General features: G+C 31.2%; 1 protein-coding gene across 2 annotated transcripts in view; it reads left to right on the top strand.

The window, feature by feature from the left end:
* The window catches only part of Mmp2 (Matrix metalloproteinase 2), a 171,059-nt gene that overhangs the window by 155,623 nt on the left and 436 nt on the right, over positions 1 to 15,000 (top strand). For both annotated transcript variants that reach the window (XM_085663849.1, XM_035868422.2), the window contains exons 7-10: positions 12,328 to 12,758; positions 12,895 to 13,193; positions 13,964 to 14,070; positions 14,251 to 15,000. The exon at positions 14,251 to 15,000 is cut by the window's right edge and continues 436 nt beyond it. In XM_085663849.1, coding sequence (XP_085519975.1) covers positions 12,328 to 12,758; positions 12,895 to 13,193; positions 13,964 to 14,070; positions 14,251 to 14,501 — 1,088 coding nt within the window. In that variant the 3' untranslated portion in view covers positions 14,502 to 15,000. The remainder of the gene's footprint in view (positions 1 to 12,327; positions 12,759 to 12,894; positions 13,194 to 13,963; positions 14,071 to 14,250) is intronic.

Consider the following 15,000-nt stretch of genomic DNA (forward strand, 5'->3'; position numbering starts at 1 on the left):
GAGAGAGAGAGAGAGAGAGAGAGAGAGAGAGAGGATAGTGATAGATAGTTAAAAAGAGAGAGAAAAAAAAAGTTGAATTCTCGAGAACGATACTATAAAATAGTTCATATGTTACACAAACACACACACACACAATGTACACTCTCGTATTTATATCTGTGATGTATAAAAAAAATCATAGTAATGGCAGTAGTAGTATCAGCAATAATAGGTAGTAGTAGTAGTAGTAGTGATATTGAGGCAGTTTGAATGGGCGCTAGTAGAGTAGGTAAAATGTGAGTTGGCAAGTAGTAAAGTCCGTCGTATAATCGGACAAGAGGGAGTAATTCTTACAAGTAGTAGAAAGGTCGTTTCTGAACTCACCGATCAGACACGAACGCCATAATGTATTTTTAAGTACAGGACGGACCAAAAGTTTTCTGGATGATGTAATTTCATTTCATTTGATTCGATTCGATTTGATTCTTTTTTTCTTTTTTTTTTTTTTTTATTTCTTATTTTTTTCTTTTTTTTTTTTATTTTTTCAAAACGATTACAGCCACGAGATTTCTAAGCAAAATATAATTACTTTAAAAAGAACTCGAAAAGAAAAATAAAACGATCATTTTTGACGTTTTTCCGTTTTACTTTATTTTTCTTTCTTTTGTTTTTTTTTTTTTTAACAAATCACAAACAACGAATTTCTGAACCACAATCTCTATGTCTGTTTAATTTTATCAAATGCTAATAACCAAACTATAATCACTCTCGTCTCTATTTACACGGCTGTTAATATTCTCTCTGTAATTATTTCCAATTATTGAAATTCACTTGCAACAACAACAAACAACATCAAAATACTACTACTACTACTACTACTACTACTACTAATAATAATAATAATAATAATAATAATAATAATAATAATAATAATAATAATAATAATATTAGTAACGTAAATAACAATAACAATAACAACCTCTGTATTTTCTGTAACACACGATTCCCCTCTTTTTCACTATGATACATATACAAACATAGTTTCTCTCCCACCTGAAACGTATACAGACATTATCGAAAAAAAAAAAAAAAAAAAGAAGAAGGTATTAGAATTCTTTGGCGTAATATTTTTATATGATATACGAAAAAAGAAAAAAGAACAAAACAAAAAAAAGGATAAATAAATAAAAAGTAGAAAACAACCATTAATCCATTAACCCACATTTTTCAGTATGCGATAGTTCTCCCGTGTTAAAAAAAAAAAAAAAAAAAGAAAAAATCACGGTAGAAATTCGTGTTACGTTTGTGTTGCACTTGTGTGTATGTATGTATGTCCGTAAACAAAAATTTTATTTATCCGATCATTGTTATACAATTTTTTCGATCGGTCTTCTTTCTCATACGTTTTAGAAGCGTATAGTTGGACGAGGATGAAATGGAACGTGAATAAAATATAAAGAATGACCAGGTGGATGTTTTTTGTTCCCTATGGGATATGGGTCGGTCATGCAAAGAGAGAGAGAGAGAGGGAGAGGGAGAGGGGAAGAGGAGGGTGAGGTAAGGGTGAGGGATGGAGAAAGAGGGCAGACAGACCAGGAGTGATTTACTATGCCAGCTTTGTCGGTTTTCCGGAGGGATCGCAAATGCATTCCGATTCTCTCTCTTTCTCTTTCTATCCTCATTCTATCCCTTTTTCTCTCTCTCTCTCTCTCTTTCTCTACCCCTCTCTCTGTCTCTCTCTCTTTCCATCTTCCTTTTCCTATACCATCACCGTGTGCTTCATGTTTGCATTACGAACACGACCGGTGTGTAGTACAGGTACACGTTAACTCGCTACTGGTTTCGCGGTTGTACTGAAAGGTCGATGGTCACATTTGTTTTCCCATGAAAGGGACGTACTTGAATGGGACTCGAACGAGAGAGAGTCTATCGACTACTCTTTTTCACTTCTTCCATCTCTCTCTCTCTCTCTCTCTCTCTCTCTCTGTGTATGTGTGTGTGTGTGTGTCTCTGTTGATGTGTTTCTACATTTTCGAATATTTTGTTTCGTGAAAGTCGTGAAAACTCTCTCTCTTTTTCTTTCTCTCTCTTTCTCTTTTTCTTTCTCTCTCTTTCTCTTTTTCTTTCTCTCTCTTTCTCTTTTTCTTTCTCTCTCTCTCTCTTTTTCTTTCTCTCTCTCTCTCTCTTTTTCTTTCTCTCTCTCTCTCTCTTTTTCTTTCTCTCTCTCTTTCTCTTTTTCTTTCTCTCTCTCTTTCTCTTTTTCTTTCTCTCTTTCTCTTTCTCTTTTTCTTTCTCTTTGATATTTCTCTTTTTCTTTCTCTTTGATATTTCGTCTGTAAATAGTAAGAAATAGTAGAAATTTTACGGCGACGATTCCAATACTACTTTCTTTTATCCAAAACAAAAAAGAATATGACAAAATTTTTCTTACGTCGATCGATTTCGATCAATTCGAATGTTCTTTTATAAATATTTTATTTATGTGTGAGAACTTCAGTGGAGGTGGATGTAATTTGGTAGAAGAAGAAAAAAAAAAAAAAAAAAAGAACTTTTAAATACATCACAATTCGGATATAATATTATAAACTAATAGCGTTACATCCTATGTTTCAGCTATGTCTCTGTTACTACGATTCTGTACAATTTTTTTACTTATTTTTTCAAATAAAAAGAAGAGGGGAAAGAAAAAAAAAAAGAGAGAGAGAGAGAGAGAGAGAAAGAAAAAAAATGTTGACAATGTCTTACCATTATAAAAGAAAAAAAAAAAAAAGAAAGCAAGAAAGATAGAAAATAAATTGTATAAATTGATTATTAAATAAATTGTATAAATAATTTGATAATCGAATAAAATAGAATTGAAGATAAAAACGAGTCTCTTTCTCTTTCTCTCTCCCTCTCTGTTGTGTTCTTCAATGGAAAAGCATATTTAAACGGTAATGTAAAATGATCTTACTAGCGTTTAACGATGTTTAGATTCATTGAGTGGATATTATATTACCCCTATAATAACTCGTACAATTCGTGGAATGTTTGAAAGATAGTTCAACCGGTCGCAATTGGTCGATATGCCACGACCTCGAACTAACTTCGACGGAATGAAGGTAAAGCGGATTGAAATTTTTAACTACTACTAATAGTAGTAATAGTAGTTATACTAGCAGTTAGTTCCTCTAGTAGTTCTAAATAGTAATTGGGTAGAGAGTAGTCGAACAAGAATCAATCGGAAATGATTAAAACTTTGTGTCCCGTTCCTTGAGAACTCCTTTCCTTTGACCAATCGGAACATTCCTATCTTCCTTCTACCCTTAGCGTTTCGTTGGCTTGAAAAAAAAAAAAAAAGGAGTAAAAATAAAAATCAAACTTTCATCTCGAAAACCGTCCTCTTCAAAATCGATCCTTCTTCTTTCCTTTTTTTGTTTTTTTTTTTTTTTTTTTTTCTTTTTATTCTTTCTTTTTCTTTTTACTTGTTTTTTTTTTTTCTTCTTTTTTTCTTCTTGTATCATCCCTCTTTGGCAACCACCATCACATCGCAGATTTTCTTCATCCCTTCTAACGTTGATACGCTCACCGAAGGAAATAGTTGAAGCGTTTCTTTCCTCTTCCTTGAAACTTATCCTTAACTCAGTATACAAATTTTTTTCCTTTACCCCATCATCATCATCATCCTCCTCCTCCTCCTCCTCTATATCCTTTTCAGTAGTTTTGTGAGAAAAGAGAGAGAGAGAGAGAGAGAAAGAGAGGGAAAAAAAATGGAATTGACAAAAATTTTTCTTGATTAAAAAAGTCCCCTTCATGTTCCACCGCTCTACATTCCAAAATAATATTCATTTTGAACTTCACTTCGTTACAATTTTCCTTCTTTTTTTTTTTTTTTTTTTATTTCAACTATATTTTTATCTATTCTTTTTTTATTCGTTTTTAATAAAAAGAAAAAAAAAAGAAAAAATCTTTCTCAAAAATCTGTCACTCTTCCTCTTTTCTTCTTCCTCCGCTTTTTATTTTCTTATTTTTTTTTTTTCTTCTTTTTCTTCTTTTTCTTCTTTTTGCCACCCTAAATTAATTACAACGTATCAATCGTGTAAAATGGGAGAAATTAATTGGGGAAAATAATTAAAAAAAAAAAAAAAAAAATAAAAGAAGAAAGAAGAAAAGCACACTAGGATTTATTATAATAAAAAGTGGGAGGGGAAACAAATTACATAAGGAAAATTTGATGACCATAATTCTTAAATTATAGTAGCAAATTGTAACTCCGTTATCTTTCTTGGATGATAATACATCTAAAAGGAGAAATAAGCTTTCTATTTGAAGGACGAAAAGGAGACGTATAAAATATCACAGTGAAAATTCTCGTCCTTGTTTCCCCCTTTTTTCCGTTCTGCTAAGCACTCATGGATAAGAACAAAAGGTAGAGAAAGAGAAGGAAAATTGGGTATGGAAGGAGGAGGAGGAGCAGGAGAGGAGGAGGGGGGTAGATTAGAGAAAGAGAGAATAAATAGCAAATGCCCTTTTATCTCTCTCTTCCTAAGGATTTCGTTTCGGTCTTTTATTGGTGGAAGAGAACACTGGGAAGAGGAAGACCGCTTGTTTCCCTTTATCCTTTACCACAACTCGCTTAGAATCCTTTCTCTCCTTTCTCTTACCTTCCATTCTCATTCCCCTCATTTTCACTCACCCCTCCCCCTCCTTTATCCTCCCACAATCCACCACCCCCAACTCTCCCCATCGCTATTCTCAATCCACTTACTTAGTTAACGGAAAGCGTTCGAATTCCCATTGAAATAATTATTTCGTTGAATTGTTATCTTTCTTCTTTTATCTTATCTTACATATATATTTTTCTCTTCTCTTCTCTTTTCATCTAATTTTTCTTTTTTTCTTCTCTCTCTTTCTCTCCTATCTATCTATCCATCTATCTATCTATCTATCTATCTGTTAAATTCTAACCAATTATACTACTATAAAGAAACAATTGGATAAAACTGGGCCCGATGATTGGGTTTTATCTGTTGCTTCATGAGAATATCCGAGAAAAGTATTTCTTTTTTTTTTTCTCTCTTCGTCGCCATCCCCTTCTCCCCTCATGTAATTGTATATTCATATATATGTATATATATATATATTTTTTCACTTTGCTCTCTTCTCCATTTCTTCATCATTTTTTACATTTGACCTTTATAGTTCTTTCTATATATATATATATATATATATATATATATATATATATATATAGAGAGAGAGAGAGATTTTAATATTAATTCTGTTTTGATTAAAAAAAAAAGGAAGAAAAAAAAAGAAGAATAATTATTTTCCTTTAAACATTTTATATATAATAATGCCACGTTATTATGAAGACACTATAATAACTAAATACAGTATCTAAATATATCCGTACTTTTTAAATCTTATTTTATTCTGTTATCAAAAAAAAAAAAAAAAAGAAGAAGAAATAATAATAATTTCATTAAGTGGTTATTTTGATTTTATTTATTTTTTTTTTATTTATTTATTTATTTAGTAGAAAATTTCAAGGTCAACATTCTTTTACTATATATATATATATATATATATATATATATATATATATATGAAGAAGCATTGACCTCGATAATCATTAATCAAAACCGTGTAATTGACAATGAGAAAAAAAAATTTCTCATCTAGGGATAAATCTGAACGAACGAACGAATGAATTAATTAATCAAAATTCCTCGTAGTTTTTTCCGCATTATACAGTTACTGCTCCCATCTCATTCTTCCCGTCGTTTTACCCCGTATAATCATATCGAATTAAATCCGCGTCCCTATTGTTCCTCCAAAGAGAAAGAGAAAGAGAAAGAAAGAGAGAGAGTGAGAGAGAGAGGGAAGAAGGAGAGAAGATAAAAAAAGACAAAGAGAAAGAAAGAGTGAAAGAGAGAGAGAGAGAAAGAGAATCTTTGGGAAGTGCCCAGCGGCGGTCGTTTTAAAATAATTTGATGCATTATTTATTGTCACGAACGAAAGTGCTTCCTTTCTCTCCCTCAAAAAAAAAAAAAAAAAAAAAAAAAACAAAAGAAAAAAGGAATGAGGAAGAGGAGGAAAAAGAAGAAGAACGCAATCCTCAGCAGTAGCCGATTACCACCCTAACCCTCTCTCTCTCTCTCTCTCTTTCTCTCTCATTTCTATCTCTTTTTTTCTCTCGACGTCATCGCCATCGCCATCGCCATCGCTATCGCCATCGCATTCTGAAATCTCGTTTTCAAGAAGGAGATAAAGATTTCACCATCCAAAATGATGATAGCACACCAGCTTCTTCATACCTTCTCTCTCTCTCTCTCTCTCTCTCTCTCTCTCTCTCTCTCTCTCTCTCTCCTTCCCCTCTCTCTGCCACCCCATCTTTTTTCTCTTCACTTCTACTTTTCAACCCCCTGCCCCCTCCCCCGCCATCTTAATCCTTCAGTCTTTCTTCCTCTTCTCCTTTTTTTTTCAGTCTTTCTTTTTTCTTTTTTTTTTTTTTTTTTTTTTTTCATTTCTTTTTCTCTTCGTAAATCGTCCGTTCATCATCCATCGTCCATTCAATTGATTCTCTCTTTCTCTTCTTTCTTATCCTTTTTTTTTTTTTCTTTTTTTGTAGCGTTTCGAAATAGTTGAGTTTCTCATCATCTTTCATTTCCCATGTCTTCGTACGTTTATATATTCGTGTCTCTTTCTGGCTCATTTTCTTTCTATTTGGCTTTTCTTCTCTCTCTCTTTATCTCTATCTATCTATCTATCTCCATCTCAACATTAATTTGTCTCTTTATCTCTATCTCAACATCACTTTCTCTTTTTCTCTTCATTTATTTTCCTCTTTTTCTTTCTAACCATCTTTTCCTCTCTTTCTCTCTTTCTTTCTAGACATCTTTGTCTCTCTCTCTCTCTCTCGCTCTCACTTTTTCCCCTAGACATCTCTCTCTTTTTTCCCCTAGACATCTCTCTCTTTTTCCCCCTAGACATCTCTCCTTTTTTCCCCTAGACATCTCTCCTTTTTTCCCCTAGACATCTCTATCTCTATCTTTTTTTTATTTCTCTATCTAACGCATAAAATGCGAAAGGGTTTGTAAATCGCATAGTAAGACCAGGAAACTGCTCGTCTTTGGTGGAAAAAATGCTCTTAAAAAGCTCGTCTTATTTCCTCCTACCACCACCCCCATTCTTCTCGTTCTCGAGAAATCGCGTTTGTTTGCGCATCACTTTAATGTAGAAGCTTTGGGTTACGGAATAACGCTTCAGGGATGAAAAAGAGTTGAAAAAGTGAGAAAATAATACACGGGGAAAAAAAGAAGAGAGACAGAGAGAGAGAGAGTGAGAGGGGCGGACAGACAGAATCGCGAAAATTGGCCACGAAATAGCGAGCTAAACGAGTCGATTATTATCACACCGTACAGTTTTATTTCTTCCTCTATATCATTTTCTCCCCTTCGCAATATTTTCGTTGGTGTTCTCTTAGTATTAGTGTACTCTTGCGCTTGTTATTTTCTCGTGAAAACAATTTCTCTCATTCTCTCTTTTTCTATTTTTAATTTATTTTATTTTATTTTAAAGATATATTTTCTATCTATATTTCGAACTTGGTCGTAATTAAAAAATGAAAAAAAAAAAAAAAAAAAGAAAAAAAATTACGAACGATCACATCACACTACTAATCCTATATCTTTGAGGGAAGAAAAAGTTTTCTTCGACGGAAAATAATTCTTATCGTTCGGTTGTCGTAATTTTTTTGTACCGATATATTTTCTTTTTTTTTTCTTTTCCTTTTCCTTTTTGTTTCATCGTGGAACAAGTGGAAGAAAGGAAAAAAAAATCTCATGCGAAAAGAAAGTGTGTAAGGAGAAAGATAAATGGTTAGAGAAAGAATTTACTCGAGAAAAATGACTATCCCCATGAGTATCAAAAGTAAGTGGGTATAATACGGCCACCGGGCGGCGGTGGGGTTGAGGTCGAAGTGGCGGTGCGGATGGGGTTAAAGAAAGGAAGGAAGAAGGAAAGAAAAAAGGAAAGAAAAAAAAAGAAACAAAAAAAAGAAGGATCGTTAGGTACTCAACGAACGAGTAGAGTACGTAAACTTCTTCGTTTTCCGCGACATGCATAAAACATATTTCGCGACGTTGACTTTAACGATATATAACCACCACCCCCACCAACCCCTCACTCGTATACCTATCCAGTCTTCTATCCCCAATTCCTATGATTCTTAGTTTTTTTTTTTTATTTCACAACCGCGACGAGTCGACGGTAAAAAAAAAATTTCGTAATAATGCTGGGAGAAAAAGTTCTTGCTTTTTTTTTTTCTTTTTTTTTTACTTTTGGCTTTCTCATCTGCTGCTGCTGCTACGTTTCTGTCTTTTCGTGTCGAATAAATAAACGATTTTTCGAAAAGGAAATGAAAAAAATAAAACAAAAAAGAAAGAAAGAAATAAAATAAAATAAAATAAAATAGAAAATGAGAAATGTTTCTTGAATATACGATTTATATATATATATATATATATATATATATATATATATATATATATATATATATTGAAGAGTTTTCTTTGATCCTTCAATTTCGTGAATTTTTACTTCCGAATTCAAGCAAGACACATATTTCAAACAAATTGAATTTTATTCGGGAACGCATTTGTTAGAAAAATATTTGGAAATATGATCAATTTCTTTTGTTTTTGTACGTGTGTGTGTAAATGTTTATTCGTAAAAATAGGATGAAAAATGAGAAATGTCATTGTGTGAAATGGTATATATCCGGTTTGACGCCATCGCATTTTCTTATTTTTTTATCTCTTAAAAAATGAAAAGGAAAAATAATAAATAAATAAAGAAAAGAAGAGACACTTCGAGTATTTTATACGTTTATATATATATATACATAAAATGTAATTTTGTTTTATAAAATTAATAAGAGAATGAAAAAAAAAAGAAAAAACAAGTAAATAAGAAGAAAGAGAGAGAGAGAGAGAGAGAGAGAGAGAGGGAGAGAGAGAGAGAATAAAATAAAAACAGATCAAAAATCATTGACAAATTAATTAAAATAAAAGTCAATAATTTTAATCATTACTTTAGATCGATCACTTATTTATCCTCCATTCATTTTTCCTAACCTAAAATAAATTGAAATAGAATCGATAATTTGTTTCTTTCTTTTTTTTTTTTCTTTTTTGTATAAAAATTTATTCAAGAAGAAGGAAAACGATTAAAAGAAAAGAAAAGAAATAGATTCAAGGAATTGTTCGATAAACTATCCCTTCAACCAATTATCCTGTTAAATTGGATTTCCATTTTTATCCTTAAATCATATTATTATCGAGGATGAAAATTTTTCAGGATGATCTCCCGAGGGTATAAAAAACTTTTGAGGTTAACTTCTCATGTACGAGGCAAAAAGAGAGAAAGATAAAGAGAGAGGAAGAGAGAAAGAGAGAGAGAGAAAAAGAGAGAGAGAATTTTATTCATTCTCTCTCTCTATCATTCACTACACATTTTTTTCAGTACACATATATTTATATCGTCCTATATATTTTACATATCTATACATATCTATACATAAAGAATTAGTAGATAATAAATAAATATTGTGTATATATAAATATATATATGTATCTTTATTATATCTGCATATCTTTTCTCTCTTTCTCTCTTTCCCTCTCTCTCTCTCTCTCTCTCTCTCTCTCACTCTCTCTATATATATATATATCTCTTTAACTTTTATTTGAAATCAGGAGCTATTAGTATTCGTAAGAAACATCATTATGCTTGGTACATTCGTATCATCATATCGAGCCCACATTAATCGTGGAAATACGTGATGGGAGAGCTCGAAGCGAATCAAATACATACATATATATATTATATATGTGTTTGTGCATGCATATATGTAATGTGCGTGTATATGTATGAGTATATGAAAGTGAGAGACAGATGGACCAGAAGATGTTGTTTCTCTAATGTTAGCAGAGAGATTGTGTCGGCGGGAGATGGTGGAGGGGGTGAGGAAGGGTGGACAAGGTAGAGATGGGTAAAATGGGAAGCCTTGGGTGGTCGAGATCCGCGTTGGAAGTCCTTCGTAATTGCCAGTACCATCATCCAAGTTCGCCTTAATGAGCAAGCCAAGGGCTAATTTCGTATTCCAAGGAGAGAATCTACTAACTTTTCTAGGATAACTATGAGCCCAAAGATTACTCAAGATTCTTATATTTACGTATAAAATTCTCTCCTGTCTATTTATCCATCTGTCTATTTATCCATCCCATCTATTCATCTATTTATTTATCTCTTTATCTTTTTATAAAAGATATATACTTATCTTATCCTCATATAATATACGTCGAATACGTTTCGAGTATTTCAATGTTTTTTTCTTTTTTTTTTTTTTATGAAAGTAAGAAAATTAATTTTTTAATATACGTTGTGTATTTTTTTCTTCCTTTCTTTTTTGTTCTTCTTTGTATTTTTAATACTCCGAAAAAAATAATAATAGCGTGTATACGTTTTTTAATTGGACTTAATCTAATTCCATATCGAAACACGATATTTCCCGGCAAATAATTAACGCAGAAATTAATTCGGAAGATATTATTACTATCAAAAAGAGAATTGAGTATTGTAATATCGATTCCATAATTGTTACAAATTTATTTCTTATGAAGTATAATATATATATATATATATATATATATATATATATTTGTCTGAAAGAGAAATTAGTAATGTACATGTATATGCATTACATAGCACATATACATACATATATATATATATAAAAGAGAGAGAGAGAGAGAGAGAGAGAGAGAGAGAGAGAATTGGTTCTTAAAGGGAAAATTGTGAGGTCTTAGTTTAAGGGAGGAAGGGTAAGATGTTAAAGGATAGAGGTAGTAATTTATGTACTAACGGAAATAGCATAAAATAGAGAAACTACGAACACTGCATCCTAATTTGACAATTTACACATCTTCTATATGCATATATATTTAATATATATGTATAAATATATATCTACATATATATATATATATATGTACATGTCCTTAGAATATTGTTGGAATGATTAATCTTTCATATATGAATAAAATCATGTTCTCTCTCTCTCTCTCTCTCTCTCTCTCTCCTTTCTCTGTATTTCTCTTGACTATTTATTCTTCCTTAACAAGAATTTTTAATGATAAAAAAATACTCCAATTCTAATTACTTACTTTACTTGAGAGAGAGAGAAAAAAGACTGTATAAAATCGACAAAAACAGTTAAAATAAACTGACATTCATCTTTGAAGATGAATTTTGATTTTAAAGGATAAAATTTCCACGTAGATATGATAATTCATTGAATTTAGATAATGGTATGTGATAATAATTTGTCAAAAAAATTTTTGAATTTATATTACTTTTTTTCTTTTGCCTTTTAATGAAACCTTCTCCTTTTATTAGAAAAAAATCTCTCATATTCCACTTCTGAAATCAAAGATTCAAAGATTTAGATTGAGGAGTAAACCGAATAGAATCGATTAAAGGGACGAAGATAAATAATCTCGTTAATACAAGTCTCGTATCTTCTATTTCTCTCTCTCTCTCTCTCTCTCTCTCTCTCTCTCTCTCTCTCTCTATAGGACTATAAGAATCTTGGCACGAAACTCTATACGCTAAAAGACAAGGTATGTGGGTGGATAGAGGGGAAAAAAAGAAGAGAAAAAATAACGAGAAGAGTGGGAAGGAAATAGTGTCGAAGAAATAGAGAGAGGGAGAGAGAGGAATAAAACGATTAGATGCAATTATCGATAATCTTCGTTATAATTGCATCAAACGATTAGAAGAGATTAAATTTGGCAACCACCAAACCACCATCACCACCACCACCATCATCAAGTCGATAACGTTTCTCTCTATCCACGGTTTTGCGCTGTTCGTTTGAAGATTGCATTAATTAGCTAACTTCCCTGGCTACGAATATTAATTATCTTTCGTTTTCCATCTTCTCTGTTTCTCTTTTCCTTCTTCTCTCTTTCTGGACATTCCAAAAATATATATTATTATTCCACTCTACTGTATTAATTTATAAACATTATTCTATTGGTAGAAATGGAAATTTTAAAGAGATATAATATAATTGGATATCAATTGGTAAATTAATACAATTAGAAAGGCTACAGTGGTGTTTAGAAATATTTCATTTAAAAATGTCTATAATGAAATAGAAATTAATTGTTTGTATTCAAAAACTAATGAACAAAGTATAGATCCAATATATATATATATGTGTGTGTATATATGTGTATGAATGTAAATGAAAAAGTTGGATTATAAAAAGTGTACATGTAATAATGTTTCATGTTTAAATAGGTGCACCTGAAGAAAAATTATGGGGTAATATACCTGGTGGTGTGTTTCCACCAGAAAGACCAACACCTCCAACGACGACGACGACGACGACAACGACATTAGCAACGACTTACAGACCCTGGAGAACACGACCGACGAGACCCAATCACTATCCGGACTATGGTAGACCTAGAAGACCAGATCGTTATCCGTCGAAACCAGATTACAGAACTGAGAGGCCGGACTATCGACCCCAGAGACCTCACAAACCTCATAGACATCACACGACCACATTGCCGGCAATTACTACGACAACAGTTAGACCAACGATTTCTCAAAGACCTAGGTTCAGGTGGACCCAATCACCTAGGAATGACGTACCAGATAAATGTGATACCAGTTATGACGCAATTAGTATCATACGTAGAGAAGTGTTCATATTTAAGGGACGCGTAAGTATATATTATCTTTTAAATTTATTAAAATATTTTCTTTCTTTGTTTTGTTTTTATCCTGCGGTGAAAGATTGGTGTAGTGTATTTTTTATATATCTCTATTGAATAAAAAATTTTGAATCGTTCCCATAAGTATCTATGGAGAATCGGTGACAAAGGATTGTACGAAGGATATCCGGCGGAGATCACGAGGCTGTTCAATCTACCAGAGGACATTGATCACGTAGATGCAGTTTATGAAAGGCCCGACAAGAAAATAGTCTTTTTTATTGGGAAAAAGTACTACGTCTTCAGTGCTAATAATCTTGAATCAGGATATCCGAAACCGTTAACAAATCTTGGACTTCCGGCTTCCTTAGAGAAAATCGACGGGGCTATGGTTTGGGGACACAATAGTAGAACTTATTTCTTTAGCGGTTCTATGTATTGGAGGTATTAACAAAGAGGATCATTTTTTTATATCTTACATCATAGCTCTTCTTTCTCTCTCTTTTTTTTTATATCTTTTTTTTCTTGTTTTCTTTTCTATACTTTAACGTTAACATCCTAATTATAAAAAAATTCGAAGAAATTTTATCAAGAAGGAAACTTCTAGTGTTGTAATCCGTCAAACTGATAACAAATCTCTTTTCCTTTTTTTTTTTTAAACTCTATTTATGTTAAAGTAATGTAAATTTTCAAAGTCCACATATTCATGTACAAATATGTATCTGTATTTTTTTCTTTTTCTTTTCTTTTCTTTTTTTTTTTTTTTATTTATTTATTTATTTATTGTACCTTTTATCTAAAAGTTTTAGCAAAAGTTTTTCACAATTTTTAGTTTTTGTATAAGGAAAGTTAATTGTTTTTGATAAAAGTTAACATGATGGATATCAAAAAGGGATTATTGGATTATTTTTGAATTTAGTTAATCTCTTTTTTGAGACTTTATGGGACTAATTTCTTTTTTTTTTTTTTCTTTTTTCTTTTTTATTTGTTCAGATTATAAAACTACGATCTTCAACTAATGAGTCTTTGAAAGACTTTTAAAAAAAAAAATAAAAAAATAAAAAAGAACAGAGAAAAATAATTAACATTTAAAATCGTAATGTAACTTTGTACACATCTAATTTGGATTTTATATAGAGTTTTGTATGTAAAGATAAAAGATAATTGTTCTTTTGTCAAAGGTTGTAGTGTTCATTGAAATCTTATCATTTCAGGTTCGATGAATGTGTAAATTATGTCGAGTTGGATTATCCAAGAGACATAAGTAGCAATTTCGGTGGCGTTGGTAACGACATCGATGCTGTATTTCAATGGAAAGATGGTAAATATTAATAATATAACAATAACAATAATAATAATAATAATAATAATAATGATATAGTAATGTATTGTCTCTGAAACGTTTTTACAAAGTCGTCTTTTAATAATAATGAACCTTTGAGAAAAGGGAAGAACTCCTTTTTTTTACTTAATAACGAAATAATTTTCTCTCTTTTTCCAGGCAAGACGTACTTCTTCAAAGGTAAAGGTTTCTGGTTGTTCGACGATCTCAGAATGAAAGTCGCTCACGAGAAACAGAAACTCTCGGCACCCTTTTGGATGGGATGTCCTCGTAAATTAGAAACGAACGACGTTGAGAATAATATTCCTAGGAAAGCTAAGATCGTCAGTTCGTCAGCAGATTCCATTGTTTCAAGGCTCGGTGGTGCTATTATTTTCACTCTTATAACTTTCGTCTTTGTACTTGCGTAGTAGGTAAGATTCAAATAAAAAGAAGAGAAAGAAGAAGAAGATTGTACAAGAAATATTGTTACATCTTCAAAAAATAATTATACCAAATATATACAAAATTCTTTTTTGCAAAATATGAAAGCAAAAAATATATGCATAATTTTCTCTATGTTGATAAGTCAACATAAATCGTACATATATTTGATATAATTATACCAAATACACATACATATATATATATATATATATATATATATATATATATATATATAAATCAACATAAATAGTCGTCCATCTTTGATATAATTATACCAAATATATATATATGAATATAAATTTTTTTTAAAGGCAGGGGGAGTAAAATAAAATGCATAATTTTATATATGTTGATAGATCAACATAAATAATCGTCCATCTTTTATATAATTGTAACAAATACACACACATATATATATGTATGTGTATGTATGTATGTATGTATGATGTATGTATGTATGTATGTATATGTATGTGCTCTCTA

This window comes from Vespa mandarinia, chromosome 24 (genome assembly GCF_050613455.1).
Source record: "Vespa mandarinia isolate Hongniang chromosome 24, ASM5061345v1, whole genome shotgun sequence".
Taxonomy (NCBI): domain Eukaryota; kingdom Metazoa; phylum Arthropoda; class Insecta; order Hymenoptera; family Vespidae; genus Vespa; species Vespa mandarinia.